Source organism: Lathamus discolor, chromosome Z (genome assembly GCF_037157495.1).
Source record: "Lathamus discolor isolate bLatDis1 chromosome Z, bLatDis1.hap1, whole genome shotgun sequence".
NCBI lineage: Eukaryota > Metazoa > Chordata > Aves > Psittaciformes > Psittacidae > Lathamus > Lathamus discolor.
Genome location: NC_088909.1, coordinates 109,986,623 through 110,001,977, shown reverse-complemented (window position 1 = coordinate 110,001,977; position 15,355 = coordinate 109,986,623). Strand labels below are relative to the sequence as shown.

At 40.0% G+C, this 15,355-nt stretch overlaps 1 protein-coding gene across 7 annotated transcripts in view; it reads left to right on the top strand.

Annotated features, from left to right (window-relative positions):
* DYM (dymeclin) overlaps positions 1–15,355 on the top strand; it is a 232,299-nt gene that overhangs the window by 50,961 nt on the left and 165,983 nt on the right. For all 7 annotated transcript variants that reach the window (XM_065662611.1, XM_065662607.1, XM_065662609.1 and 4 more), the window contains 2 exons: positions 47–172; positions 1,791–1,933. In XM_065662611.1, the coding sequence (XP_065518683.1) occupies positions 47–172; positions 1,791–1,933 (269 nt within the window). The remainder of the gene's footprint in view (positions 1–46; positions 173–1,790; positions 1,934–15,355) is intronic.

Sequence of the window (15,355 nt, the reverse complement as noted above, 5' to 3'; positions counted from 1 at the left end):
AAACCCAGTAGATTAACCTGTATGAATTTTCCCTTTTTTCCTGCAGAGATATTACATACAGCATTTCTTTGGAAGCTGTGACAACTCTCATCGTCTTCCTCTCCTGCCAGTTATTCCGCAAAGAAATTCTGCGGGAGAGCATCATTCACAAATACCTGATGCATGGCCGATGGTACGTCGTGTTCTGGGGTGGTTCCTAACGGCAAAGCAAATGTTTCTGATTGCTTGTAGACAGTTTGTACCTGAAAACAAATACAGTTGAATAGAGTTTGATAGAAAACTTGTTCTGCTCTAAAGAGAACAGAACACAAAAGAAAACGGAACACAAACGAAAGTGGAACACAAAAGAAAATGGAACACAGAACACAAAAGCAAACATTTGTAAAGGTTGTTGGAAGGTTCCAGGGCTACATCTCACAGCCCAGTAAAACTCCTTTGGAAGCCATTTTCTTTTTTTGAGGGTTATTTCATTAACTTGAAACAGCTTTTCCTTTTCAGGATGGATTTTTTTTGATTCAGTATGGATGTTTTCCTCTAGCACTGCAGTCTAGAGAACGTCAGAATTGCTAATGGGCCTTTTTGTGGTACAAATACGTAGCCCCTCAAAAGATGGCAAATATGTGCTACTTAGTTGTGAGCTACAATAGTGCAAATACTTGGCAGGTAGTAAACTTGGTTGTGTGAGTAATACCACTTGTTCTAGTGAGTTACTTGTTCTGTTTAAATGCTTTGTCATGATGCTTACATGCATCATCCTCTTTCAACTTTAAATACCACACAGGCAGATTTTTAGTAACTATATCTGTTGTCTGGTGTTCTGGAATATCTCCTAGATGTAAGAGAGGAGAACTGCTATGGGGTGATGTGTAGGGAAAGGAGGAAGGGTCAGCTTTGAGTCTGTGGGCAGACTTCAGCCTGAAGTAGCAGCAGAGTAGAGGCAGAGCCTCAGTATGCATGGAGTTTGGTGGTACTTTAATCTCCATCTGATGGAATTGAGGGTTTGGGGCAAAAAGTGGAATATTTGGGAGAGTATGGTCTAAGGGGTCTGGGTTGGGAGTAGCAGGTGCTTGGCATCTGAAGAGAGGGGTGGGAATTTGATGTCTGGGAAACTAAGGCAATGCCAAGAGTTGGAGGGCTACTAGTTAGAGGGGATTGGAGTTCATCATTGCACATCATTACAATTATATCATCATGACTGTCTGTTCACCGCTAAATTGTATGTGAATAGGAGCCAACTGCTTCTATAGAAATCCTTCTCTGTTTTGGAAATAGTGTAACATTTCTTTTAAATCAAACAATTTTTACATGCATTTGTCAAAATCACTGATATGAGGTCAAATGTAGTGTTGGTCTTTGCAAATGGACCGCAGCTTCACAAAGAAACACAAATATTGGGGTAGAAAAATGCTCGTTACCTGTTCTATGTAACCAAACCATAGAGCAAAACCTAAACCAATATGTTTCTCTCCCTTGCACAAATATTTTTACAGTCGTGTTTTGAGGTAAAAGAATACAATTATTCCACAAACTGATTGATTTAAAAGTACTGTTGAAAAAAAGAAAACAAAAAATAGTGCTGTTAAAGGTGCCCCTGCAGAGCCCTTCTCAAGCCGGTGCAACTTTGCATGGGCAAGGCCTTGGTATTCTTTTCCTTTCCAGTCTGCTCAGCACTGGGAGAGCTACTGTCTGTTTTTAATGGCAAACACCAGCCTTTGCACCCTGCCTAAGCTTTGTTGTGCCAGATTTTGCAAGTTGTGAGTCAACTAAAGCTGTTTTCTTTTTCTTTTCAGTCTCCCATATACCAGCAGACTTGTGAAAACTTTGCTATATAATTTCATTAGACAAGAAAGAAGCCCTCCTCCGGGGACCCATGTCTTTCAGCAGCAAAGTGATGGAGGAGGACTGCTTTATGGAATTGCATCTGGGGTGGCAAGTGAGTCTTATTTTCTATAAATCATACTTCAAACCTTGTGAATTAGCATCTTCTCTGTGACATCTCTTACAAGATCACCTGTAGCCCGTTTCTTTTCCAGCATTTCAGTTATATCAGTGTACATGCTCAGTATAGAAAAGGTGTCCAGGTCATAATCGCATACATTTTATCTTGACACGTGTTAGAACCTGAAGCAATTGTATCTGCAGGACAGTATGTGATAGAAGTGGCACGTAGACCCTATTCTTCTTTTACTGGGACGTTAGAAAAAAACCTGGACAAACAAGTAGTGCCCCGTTTGATAAATCACATCCTTCAAGTTGCTTAAAATACTGTAAGAAATACTTTTAAGTGCGTATTTTGTAATTACTCAGTGGCCATGATGACCTGCTCTGTGGCTCTGCTTAAGCAGAAGGTTGGACTAGGTGGTCTTAAGAGGTGCCGTCCAGTCTTATGGATTGTGTGGTGTAAAGGAGTGACCTAGACAGGAATATTTGTAACATATTGTAGTGTGTGCCTTTCCTGGTAGGTTGACTAATGTTGTATGACTAGATTCTGACCTTTTGTGGGTGGCCTGTTTGTTATAGACTGATATCGCCTGAAGAACATGAAAGACTTGATGCCAGTTTTGCAAGGAAAACGGGGTTCTCATGTTTGTTACACCACGTTTTGGTTGGTGGTTGCTCTCTTACCCATACCAGACGTGTTTTATTGGTGTGTGTATTACACAGAAAAATTCTTCCTTAAATGTTTTTCATTTTCCATATAGGAATGAAAAAAAAGTATATTGCTAACAGTAGAGGTTTATGTTACTTTCTTTTTTCTGTGATAAACTAAGTAACACTTTTCAAGTTAGCTGCTGTAAAAACTGATGCTATTTATTTTGGGTTTTTTTGTGAAATCCATTCACTGGCAGCATCCCTAGGGGATATTAAAGTTCAGGCTGAGAGTGGTCTGCCAGAAAGTGTTTTACAGTCTGTGTCAGTGCATGTGGATCTCCTCACGGAGGCAGTAAAAGAGCATGTCTCTGTGACTTGGCACAGTGTAGTCTAGATACATCCCTGCTTCTGTGTAAGATGAGGTTACACGCAGCTGAGTGTGCTGCTGGAACATGCATCTTCTCTCTGATTTCCACTTTACACACTCAAGAGTAGGCCACTGTGGTTTGCATTCTGCCTGCGGTGTAAATGCTTCAGAAAGCAGTTGCTTGGTTTGCAGTTTATGTAAACATTGAGTTGTGGTCAATGGCTCGATGTCCGGCTGGAGACCAGTAACGAGTGGTGTCCCTCAGGGGTCGGTGTTGGGACCGGTCTTGTTCAACATCTTTGTCGCTGACATGGACAGTGGGATTGAGTGCGCCCTCAGCAAGTTTGCCGATGACACCAAGCTGTGTGGTCCGGTTGATACGCTGCAGGGAAGGGATGCCATCCAGAGGGACCTCGACACGCTTGTGAGGTGGGCTGATGCCAGCCTCGTGAAGTTCAACCATGCCAAGTGCAAGGTCCTACACCTGGGTCGGAGCAATCCCAGGCACAGCTACAGGTTGGGCAGAGAAGAGATTCAGAGCGGCCCAAGGAGAAGGACTTGGGGGTGCTGGTCGATGAGAAAATGAACATGAGCCGGCTGCAGTGTGCGCTCGCAGCCCAGAAACCAACCGGATCCTGGGCTGCATCCAAAGGAGCGTGACCAGCAGGTCGAAGGAGGTGATCCTGCCCCTCTACTCTGCTCTTGTGAGACCTCACCTGGAGCATTGTGTGCAGCTCTGGTGTCCTCAACATAAAAAGGACATGGAACTGCTGGAACAAGTCCAGAGGAGGCCACGAGGATGATCAGGGGACTGGAGCACCTCCCGTATGAAGACAGGCTGAGGAAGTTGGGGCTGTTCAGCCTGGAGAAGAGAAGGCTGCGTGGGGACCTCATAGCAGCCTTCCAGCATCTGAAGAGGGCCTGTAGGGATGCTGGGGAGGGACTCTTTATTAGGGACTGTAGTGACAGGACAAGGGGTAACGGGTTAAAACTTAAACAGAGGAAGTTTAGATTGGATATAAGGAAGAAGTTCTTTACCATTAGGGTGGTGAGGCACTGGAATGGGTTGCCCAGGGAAGTTGTAAATGCTTCATCCTTGGCAGTGTTCAAGGCCAGGTTGGATGAAGCCTTGTGTGGGATGGTTTAGTGTGAGGTGTCCCTGCCCATAGCACGGGGGTTGTAACTAGATGATCTTGAGGTCCTTTCTAACCCTAAGTATTCTATGATTCTATGAAACAGAGAGGAAGTTAATTAAATGGTTCCCTACAAGATTTTTATTCCAGAGTCCCAACAGGTGCGTTCTTTCCAATTGCTAGAGAAAACTGCTATTCAGATGTTTTTGTGAAGCAGTTTCAGAATGTGGTTTGTAATTTTCCTTGTGGTAGAAGAGTGGTTCTCTCTGCATATTCTCATACTCCACTCACCTTGTTTCTAATCTGTCTAGTTACACTTTAGTGTCCTTCCACCTTAGCACTGCCACAGGGAAAATAGCTTTGTTTCCCCCCAGTCCTCTCCTTATTTGATTTGTAGAGTCCATCCAAATTGCCACCACCCCTGCCTTCCTCTAGTGCCTCCGATATTACATGCACTTCTTACGTACTGGGTTTGCTTTTCTAAGTGCAGACTCCGAAGGTTTCAGCCTACGCCTGTTCTTGTCTCTTCCTACACTTCCACCCCTTCACTCCTCTAGAACCATTCTCTTAATGTCTCCCGTGGTGTACTCCTACGCTTATTTCCTTGCTCCTTTCATGAGTACCTGAAGTACCATCTCTTCTCCCAGCAAACTGAAGATTTTCATTTGAAGCTTTGAGTAAAAGAACCTGTCTAGAGAGTTTTCTAATGATGTGCCTGGGAAAGGGGAAAATATAAGTACCACATCCTGTTAGGAAATAGAGTGTTTTTTCTTTTTGAGCCCAAACAGTTGGTTAATGATTTAATGTATCTAACTATTTGCCTGTAAATGATGTTGGATTATAAAGGACTCCATAAGATTTCTAGGGTAAATAGCATATTTGTCCATGTGTAATATCTCAGAATTAACCCTTTGCAGTCCTTTGTTTTATATGGCATCCGGTACATTGGTAGAGTGCTGTACAGATTAGAAGATGGTAACACAAACTGAGAGTCTTATTTTCGGAACAGAAGCAAGTTTAAAGCAATGAAAAAACACTTAGACATGATTTCTGTGTTTTGGGTTTGGTTTTGTTTTTTGGGGTTTTTTTGCATTTTGTAATCTTTACAGGAGAAGAGTTCAAAGAACAGAAGAATTGAAAACTCACTTTTATGTTGCTCTGACTTTTAAATATCACATAATGCTTAAAATAAGTCTACTGAAATAGTCTAAATGTAATCTACTTAGGATGAAAGGAGCTAGGAGCCTGGTTTTAAAAATAATTTATTTTTCATATTAAATTCCAAGGTCTAAAATAATAAGTGTATTTGTCAGTTTGAAATTATTTAACTTGATATGTCATATACTTTACGAAGTATTACATTACACATGTTCTGTAGTTACTTGTACAGGAGCAGTAGATCAAAAAGCTCTTACGAGTATTGTACTTTAAATCCACCCCCCCCCTTTCCTTCCTTGTGATTCAGCAGTTTACCCTTTCCCACAGTTAACCTTCTCGTGCTTTTCATCCTTCATATCTTGTTTTTTTTTTCCTCTTATAAGCCTCCTTAACCCAGAAACTATGCATCCAACATCCTTGCATCAATTATGCCTCCTTAGTTTGGCCTTCCACTGTATGCAGGCTATCTATGTGCAATTTCTCCATCCTACATACCTCGATCAGAATCGCATTGCCAATTATGTTGTTCTTCAGCAGTTAAATAAACAATTGTGGGTTCAGAAAGAGGGAAGGAAATGATAGTTTAGTTCTGTAACTTCATAAAGGTTGTTCTTCTGTACTGAGTCAACTTTGTCTTTGCAGTCTTTCTGTAGGTGTGCAAGATAATCGTGCTGCTAGGTCTGGTGCTAAGTTGTTGATGTGAAGGCATAAATTACATCAGTATGCATGGTAATATAAATGAGACTTCATATATTAGAAATACAGTTTTCTTTGTTCACAAGTTACATTGAAATAACTTAGATTCAAAAAATGGTTTGAGGTTTGGGGTGGTTTTTTTTAGCTTTAAATCCCCTCCTCTTTTTTTGGAGTACTGTTAGCATTTGCCAATTCATGGTCCGCAGTTAACCAAGTTGAGAGAACTTTCTGTGGGCAAGCAAGGTTTTTTTAATTAGCCATTTTATATCTTGCACAATAAAATTCATGTTACAGTGAGGAACTGCCAAACAGATGATATGATAAGGAAGGAGAATGTTTGTGCTACTCAAGACTGTTGAAAAATAAGTAATTTCAAATGGTTTCATTTGAAATTGTTGATACTTTGCTGTTAAAAAGACCGAAACACTTTAAAGCAACTTGTAGTACTTAGGAGTTACTGCAACAGTAAGGTGTAATTCACTTAGTTTGTGCTCTTTAGATGATTATGGATGTAATGGGTACGATGTTGTACCTGTAAGAAACTAATGAAAAGGCAGTAGCTGGATTCATCTTCATTAATCACCTAAGCAACCATCATCACTAATTTGGCCCACAAATGTACTGCCGTGGTATTCATCTAAATTGCAGAATTCAGTGTGTAGTGGTCAATTATGACTTGTTTTCTCATGTCTGTACTCTTTGGTTGGAACCAGACAAACATCTCTGGCCGTTAATGACTTTCTATCATGTAAGTATGTACTTCACTCTTCATTATGTCATTCAGCATTAGTGCACTTGAAGGCATTGGATCACCTCTTTTGTACATCTGTGAGTTATGTATATTGCAGCTTATTCCTTTTATTTTTCAGTGCTATACATTGGTTGATAGGAGCACTTGCATGGTTATCTTCAACTTTACAAGAAAACTGTTTATGAATATTCGGTGTTTTGTGTTAATATCTTTTTCCTCTTCAGTCTTACAGAGTCTGATTAGTGATGTTTAGATTAAAACATGTCAAAGTAGAGAGACACAAAAAGCTGCTAATGATGTGTCTATTATTTCTTATGATTCCATCAAGCTTTTTTTCTACTAACAAATATTTCAGGCTGGTTGTTTCTACCTTCCACAGCCTTTTCATGATGTGTCACAGATCTGGTGTATGATCTGCTACATTACTACAACCTTGTCTATCTCCCTGATGCTTAGTCAATGTTAATTGCCTGTTCATGTTCACCATAATGAAAGTGTAGATCTGAGACTTCTTTCCCAGCTTTGTCTGTTCATCTTGCTTACAGTCTGTAACAGTGTCACCCCCTTGTCTTGTAATCGTGGTGCTTTGACCTGACTGAATGTGAAGATTTAGGTAATGAATAGACCTTTAACCTTTCTCTTAGTTTCTCTAAAGATGCATCTGAACTGGAGCACACCGTGTGTTTGTAGTTCAAGGACGAATTCTCTGAGGCTAAGTAGTTGAGTATTAATAGTAGCGTAGCTGTGGCAGGCTTGGTCTGCAAAAGCTGCTTGGCAAGTTGGGATCTGAGCAGCTTCATCCTGGCTGAAATCTGTGCTGTGAGGACCACAGGAGATGGTTTGAAGTTTGGTTGAGCTGCTGCCAGAGGGGGGCCTAGATGCCCTCTTTGGGAGTCTTCATTCTCTTTTCATGACATAAAACTCATCTTCTATATTCTGTAGCACAGAAAAACATTGCCTCTGGCATAAATCTCTGAAGGCCAGTGATGTATTCACCATCAAGGTCTTGCACACTTCCTTTGACATACATTGTGTTGTGGGTTTTGTTTTTCTTGAAATTTAATTTATGTTTGTGCTTCTGAATGATGCAAGAGCATAGAACAGTTACACAGCAGCAGCACTTTAGGTAGCATGCCTTGGTCCCAGGTCCACCAAAAGCTTGGGACTTTCAGCCACAAGGATCTGAAACTGGAAGAGTTGTAGTATAACCCTTTAAGAAACTCTTGATCAGTCTTACAAGCTTCACCAACCTCTTTTTGATAGGTTGACCACCAGTGATTTAGAACTAGCTGGACAGGTAGCATAGGTTTTGCTCTGTGTCCCTCAGTCACAGCAACTGATGGCAATGATAGTAAAGCATCCTTTCCCAAAAGAGATATTTATACTCTAGGGTCTTGGGATTGATAGTTTTAGGAAGTCTTCTGAAGTCTGGTGAGACTTAGGTATTTGCAGTTCCAACCCCCTGCCATGGGCAGGGGCACCTTCCACTAGAGCAGGTTGCTCCAAGCCCTGTCCAGCCTGGCACTGAAAAAGAATTCCATACTAAGCATTCACAAGGCTTGTATTTTTCACAGTCTTTTGTAAAACTCTTTTCTGTGCTATCTAGCCGACACAGTCTAGGCGCATGGTGTGCTGTGAGCTCTGCTGCTATGCTGACTAATGCTGCCTCTTCTCCAAGCCTCTGTCTGTGCTAATCCATCTCGTCTCTTTTCCTCTATCTATCTTGTAAGCTGTTTAGGTTAGGGACCATGGAGAGTATGTGCAATAGATAGAATAGCGAGGCTGTGGTTCATGGCTACGGCTTCTGATTTCTGTGGTCGTACAAATCATAATTGTAACCATATGCTCCAGCTTGTTTACTGCAAGTGCTGCAGCAAGTTTCACGAGGTGTGCTGGTGATTTATCTCCCTGACATTTATCCTGATATTCCAAAACCTGAGCAGCTTCAAATAAACCATTATAAAAGAAAAAAAAGAAAACCTATTGGCTCAAAAATGATTTTTCTTCTTTAATTCTTCAGGGGAAATTGCTTGTTAAAGGAAACCAAGAATCAAGCTGATGTATTATAACAACAAAAGTTTTAAAACCTGATATCTTGCAATGACTAGGGCTAGGAAAAGGAATTTCACGTAGGAGAAGAGGAGGCATTTTGTGCTTTCCAAATGCTTCTTAGCTCTAGAGAATTACTTACATTGAAATTGATATAAAGACAATTTTTATAATTACAAAATTTCAGTAATCAGTTGTTTTTAAAAACACAAAACCTGTTAAACTTGAGTTTTTCTTAAAGTCATGTAACTTTCAACTAGGAGATGGTAGGAAATCCATACCTCTTCACCTTACAATTCAGTGTCAGCAAGAGTGTTTATCTCCTACACAGAATTTATTTTGGCAAGAAATGTAAAAATGCTGTAAAAATATTGTAAACACCCTTATTTCCACTTCATTTTTGAACATATTGCAAATGAAAAAGAGGCTTGGCCACACCATCTAGGAAATGAACCAAAATCTGGGAATTAAATTCTTCAGGTTCAGTGCCTTCTTCCAGTAGGCACAGTGCTTCTCAGAAAGTATTAACAGATGTTGAACTTTTTGATGGTCATTCTTCTGGGTGGTAGGTACGGGTATATAGTATTAATAAGTGACTGAAAGGGTAGGGTTCTTTATACTAATATGGGATATTGAAGTGACTCATAACTCCATGAGGCCTTTATTCTTCAGAATTTTGAAAACGCCTGCAGTGAACTGCTCAGGTTGTTCTGTTCTGCTGCACATTTTCTGACAAAAACGGCTCAGTATTTCAGGAAAAAGGACAGGTTGTTTGGCTTCAGATGCACAGATTGACACTTATTATGAATGGGTTTCTACCTGATGTCTGATTAGTGGCAGGAACGCTGGAGAGGTGGAAATAGAATGAGCTGCATTTCAGGTCAGGGTGAACTTCCTGCTCCTTCCCCAGAATAAGTGACCATAGATTTTCATTTTCAGTGCATCTGAAATGAAAATCTGTATTTTAATCCTTTCTTCAAATAACTCCTGAAGTCTGGTAGGTTTTTAACATATCCAAGGTGAAAGAAGAAAAGCTTATTTGTATGATATTTATTATGCTGGGCATAGAATGAACTACTGATAGGAGCAACAGTTCTGAAACAGTTTTATTTGCCTTACCAACAGTCCTGTTAGGGAAGCGGACAAATTATTTCAAAGCTTAAAATAAATTAAAACAGTCTTTGCCTTGCAAAGCAAGTGGAATTTAAAAATAAAAAACTAAAGAGTACATTTTCATAGTGAGGGACGTAATTATACATAGCTGGGAGATGAGGGAGGCAACATCTGTCACTTAGGTGGACAAGAGGAACAGTGAGTTTGCTTACATGTTAATTGCATTAAATCCGTAAATTAAATCCTTAAATTAATGCAGCAGAACTTCCCAAGCACACATCTTGCAGATACAGCAGAACTTATGTTTTTCCAATTATCAGTAGACATTTTAATTTACATAACAGATCAGATCTAATATATGAATTTGGTATGAATATAGCCTTATTCTGTGATGTCAGTTTACTCAACTGCAAGGTTTAGATATAAAGAGTAGTTTACATAAGGAGCCTGCAGATGAACTCTTACTTAATGCTGGTACTTAGTAGACAAGAATGTTCCTTGCAGAAGAAAGTGGTGGCTGTCTTGCCAATGCCTGTCCAGGAGGAGGTGGATAATTAACTACATTGTTAACTAAGTCATTAATGCAAGTAGAAAGATGTTGCTCTAGCTGTTGAATATACATGGTGGAAAGGAACACTGTGCTGTTAGGATATGACAGCTGTGGTAGGTTTTGCAGGGGCTCTAAGGGAAATGAAGCAAAACGTATGTGTATTACAAAAGCAACGCTTTCAGTGGTGCCAAAACTTAAAATCAGATGAATACTTGAATCTGATTAATCTGTAATGAAAATATTCGCGTGCATGAGGACATCTGTAGTTCAAAATTGCAGTTTTGAAGATGCGTGCAGAAGCTTTCAGCCTTGACTTGGATCATAAACCTGTAATTTTTATTTTCCTAAGGAGCATTGTTCTCAGTTCTGTTGTGTAGTGCATTTTTCTAGTCGTGGTCAGTATGCAAAGAATACACTGAGTTTGCATAGCACAAGGCGAAAATATTTTGGAGGATAAGTGGACATGCCATGAAAATCTTGGCTATAATGAGTTTTGTAATGCTGAGGCAGCGTGAGCTTGCTAGAGCCACACTCCATCTGGATGTGGCTCAGAATATGTTTTCTCTTGAGCCTCATTAGGTGTATATGGAAGAGCACGTATTTACTATATTGCATATATGGACTGAAGTGTTTGATTTTGATGGTGGACTTCACAAATAATTTCATTTCCACAGTTTCTAATGAGTAATGTTTGTTTGAGAGGGAAAATGTTCTTCTTTACGTTAGAGCATCAAAAAGCTTGGAAGTCTTTCCATCTTTCTTTTATTTCTATGGATTATGGCCGTGCTTCCTTGTTTTTGTAGACCCATGGAGGAGCTAAGCTTTGCGAAGAGTGATCTAAGATTTAATGAGACCTTTGACTAAAATCTTTGTCTTAAACCAACAAAGACAAACCTTTAATGCGATTATAGCATAGCTATTTTTTACCTAATGTTCTAGAAGAGCCAATGGTAATTAAATGTGTTCTGCCAAACTGTAGTTTCCAACACAAGTATGAGATTTTTACATAACCTGATAAATGACTATTTTTCCTTTTGAACAAGCCATCAAAAACATTTTCCGTCTTTCTGCGAAAGACTTCCCAGCCAAATTAGAGCAAAGCCAAATAGATCATGTGCTTAGCAATGTATTAGTAGAAACTATTTTAACAGTTGCAGAGTTAAATTTTATTTCCTTGTCCTGAAGCCAGTTACTATTGTTGAGTAATTTGGAGCTTTTCTCCTCCGATTGAAGTTTAAGTTATTGGTATGTAGTGGTTGTAGTATAGAGCAGTGAACATCCATTTTCATGACAGTTGGGTTTGTTTGTCAATTTTCCTCTTTCAAGTGAGTGGCATTTTCCACAGTGACTCACTTTGGGGAAAGAAAAATACTATTAACAAGAAAAGAATGTGGCACCTAGGAACAGACATCCTGGTGAAAAGAATGGATTTCCATTATTGAAAAATAAATTTCTGTATGACATGGAAATTCAATTATTATCCTTATAGGAAAGTGTGAATTTTTTCTTGCTTCTCAGTAATTTGATTTTTACTTGGATGTCGAATTTGTAGCAAGTCCAGAGCCGAGCTGCTGCCAACCTCTGTCAGTCCGTGTCTGGCTGATGGCTGTGTCACGAGTAAGGGACATGGCTCAGACCTAAGTGATGAGCTGATGCTCAACTGCTGACTGGGAGGGCACAGCTACGTTAGGAGAGGCTCGACACAAAGCTTCACCCTGATCATTCTGCACCTCCATTACTGCAGGTGAAAAGCTGGAGCAAGTGGGAAGAAACGGCATTTTGCTGGTGTCTGCAGTGCTAAGGATGCTTTGCTGATGACAATATAGTGTGGTGGCATTCCTGAAGGTGTGCACAAGGGAAGGTCTTTGAGTCTTGGTAGAACAGCTTTAAAGTTAGTGGTGTTACAGTTCTGATGGTCTATGAAGGGCAGGTTTGTAGAAAGAGGCAATATTTTTCATTAGACCAATTACAGCAGTTGGAATAGCACAAAGATGTATGTGAAGTGTAACACCATACGTGTGCTGCCGAAACCGTCTTCAGATGGCGTAGCTTCTAAGAAATTAACCTTATGAGAGGGTTAAAAGCCTTTGATGTTGGCACCCCGAAGAAGATTTCTCCAGTTGTTTTACTAGGAACAGTACTGCGAGCCTGAATGTAAATTCTGTTACCAGCACCATAGATGCAATACAGTTTTATTAATCTCACTTTTCATCAACAAATGTTTGGGTTTACTAAAACTAAGCATTTTGAACTCAGAGCTGTATCTCTTTCACCATGGAATGCAAGGGAAGGACTAGATAGATGAGAGGCTGGAGAGGAAGGCACAGAAATACATCCGTTCTTGCATGAGTTTCCTATATTGTCTTCTGGTCTTTTCCATCTTCTGTTTCTGTCCTGTGAGATAGAAAGAATGGGCATGGTGTGGAGCTGGGAAGGCAGAATAGATGTAGGGAGGAAGATGACTCCCTGGTATCTCTAACTCAGGTATGATTTGGCTGGCTGCTGTGAACGCTCTTGCCAGCATGTAGGTAACTGGTGTGGACATAAAAACATTCCTGATATGAATATATATGTAAGAAGTTGATGGTAAACAAGCTTCCTTTGTTGGAGTATCATTAGGGGCTTGCTTATGCAAAATAGAGAGCATGTTGGGCTGACAAGCTCTTGCACATTCCTTTTGTTTAGTATATTAAACAAGCGCTTTCATGTTTGGCCTTTCTAGATCAGTCTCTGGATAGTCTTTCTTCCTTTGTTCCAAGCATCGCCCTTTTTCCTGCTCATTTTGGAGCATCTTGTGAGGTTTGGAGTAGTCTGTTATCAGGAGAACTGCTGCAGTTCAGCAGACAGATTTTCCTTGGCCAAGATCCAAACCTTGCCTTCCTTTTGTGGATATTAGTAATGACAGAGTTGTCACTCTTCTGCTGAGCAGTGTGGGTAATAAACTGGAAACTAGGTTTTCATAAGAGAATTGTGGTCAGGAACAGGACAAGGTTTTCTGTCTAAATGAAAAATTTCAGAATGATTCTAACTCTGGAACAGTTACTTATGATTATTAAAAGACTAATTTTTTTAGCATTCCTGCTAACATTTTGCGTTTTTGCTCAGCATTATGAGAACCTGTAGTTGATAAATGTACAGACCTGTATTCTCTGACTGAACTAAGAACTACTTTCCCACTGGTCTCAGTTCACACAAACCCCTTGCATTATTGAGCTGATGTTATGCTGCAGCTGACATTCAAAATCAGTTTAAGCCCATTTATTTCTGCCATGCACATACATGAGTCTTCTGTATTAAGCAGTTATTGTAGGACTTCAAATTTTAACATGTTTCTGGGGCAATGTGTAAGTCTTTAGGGTGCTTGAGGGTGAAACGCTTTTATCAGTAGGTTTCTCAGGTCACGTTTAGCTGGCCATTAATAGTAAGGCTTCAGAAAGGTGGTGAAGGTTGGCTTCCCAGATTTATTTTGCAGTTCACATCTTGTGAAGAAAATACTTAAAATGTGCATATGTTCATCAGAAACCCTGTTCATAGAACACATGGTGATTATAATGGGATGCAAAGGGCTGTCAAGAGGACGTTCTGCATCAGGTCTTTATTCTTTCCACCTGTAATTGCTGTCCTGTGTCATTCCTGTCTACAGCTGCCTGTCTACACCTGTGAGATATCCTAATGACTGCTCACAGTTAGTGCTGTGGCTGATGGGTTTTAGGAAGGGGCAGGAGGCACATCTTACATATCGGTGTGCTTTTCATTTTCTTTGAGGTTTTTATTTTCTTTTCCTCCTCTCTCTTCTTTTAATGAGGTTTTATATTAGAGAATCCAACCATTAGAAACCCTGAGATGTCTGTCATATAGCTAGGTATGAACCCGTGGGAAAAGGTGAATCTATAAATTCTTCTGAGCCCTTTAGTTTTCAGCAGATCTGAATTAGGGCTGTAATGAGCTAGGACTTTACAGGCAAGAAATAGCTCTTTTGCAACTGGTTCTTAGTGTACCAGTCATGTAATATCTGTCTAAATACGTTGCTTTGTGAATTGAAGTAAAAAAAAAAAAAAGAAGTGGGGAAAAGGATTAGACAGTAGGATGTAAGAGAAGTGAATCATTTGCTGAGAACCATCTTAGCTATTTTTTCCTCAGTATTCTCAAGGAAAACCCTGTATATTATAGTTATCAGCCTTACAGACTTTTATTTTGGACTGGCAAAGGAACATGTCATTTCTTTAAAGAGAAATTTAACTAAAGGCTGCCTGCCTGAAGGCTTGTCTTTTCTCCAACTGCATAAGCTGGTCTTACATTACTCTTTGAATACTTTGCTTTTGAAGTTTTTGTGTAAACATATTGGAAGCTGTGCAGTTCTTTTCAAGAAAGAGAACAGACCCTGAGGATTGCCATTAAACATAAATGACAATGGCAAATTACAGGGTGTGTGGTGTAAAAGCCTTCCTATTGCTCTGCGTGGAAGAGCACGGAAAAGTACATGTATTTATGGCTTTAAAAATGGGTATGATGCTAGTTCTGGGGAGTGTTTATACATTGAGGCATCATGTGCTCATACAGCATCCTAGTAGCTTCAGTGGAAATCTTTTGAGATGAGCCTAAGCTTTCAACTCTGTAGCTGTAGCAAAGGTAGTGCATGCTTGTTGGGGAAAAGGGACACTTCTTGACAGTGCTCTGTGATTTATAGTGATGGAGGAAATACAGGAGCATTTAATTTTTCCCAGTATATCAGGTGGGATGTATTTTTTTTTAAAGAAACAATTATGTTGAAAATAATCAGAAAACCACCATTAGAACAAATGCAAAATCACAGTATTAAAGCATTTTAAGACAGAAGGTGGTGCAACTTTCCAGTCAGAAGTCAGGTATGTCGGGTGGCACACTGTGCATGGAGCACCTTGGTATCTGGTGGGAACACTGTGATAAAATGTCTCCAGCCACCTGTG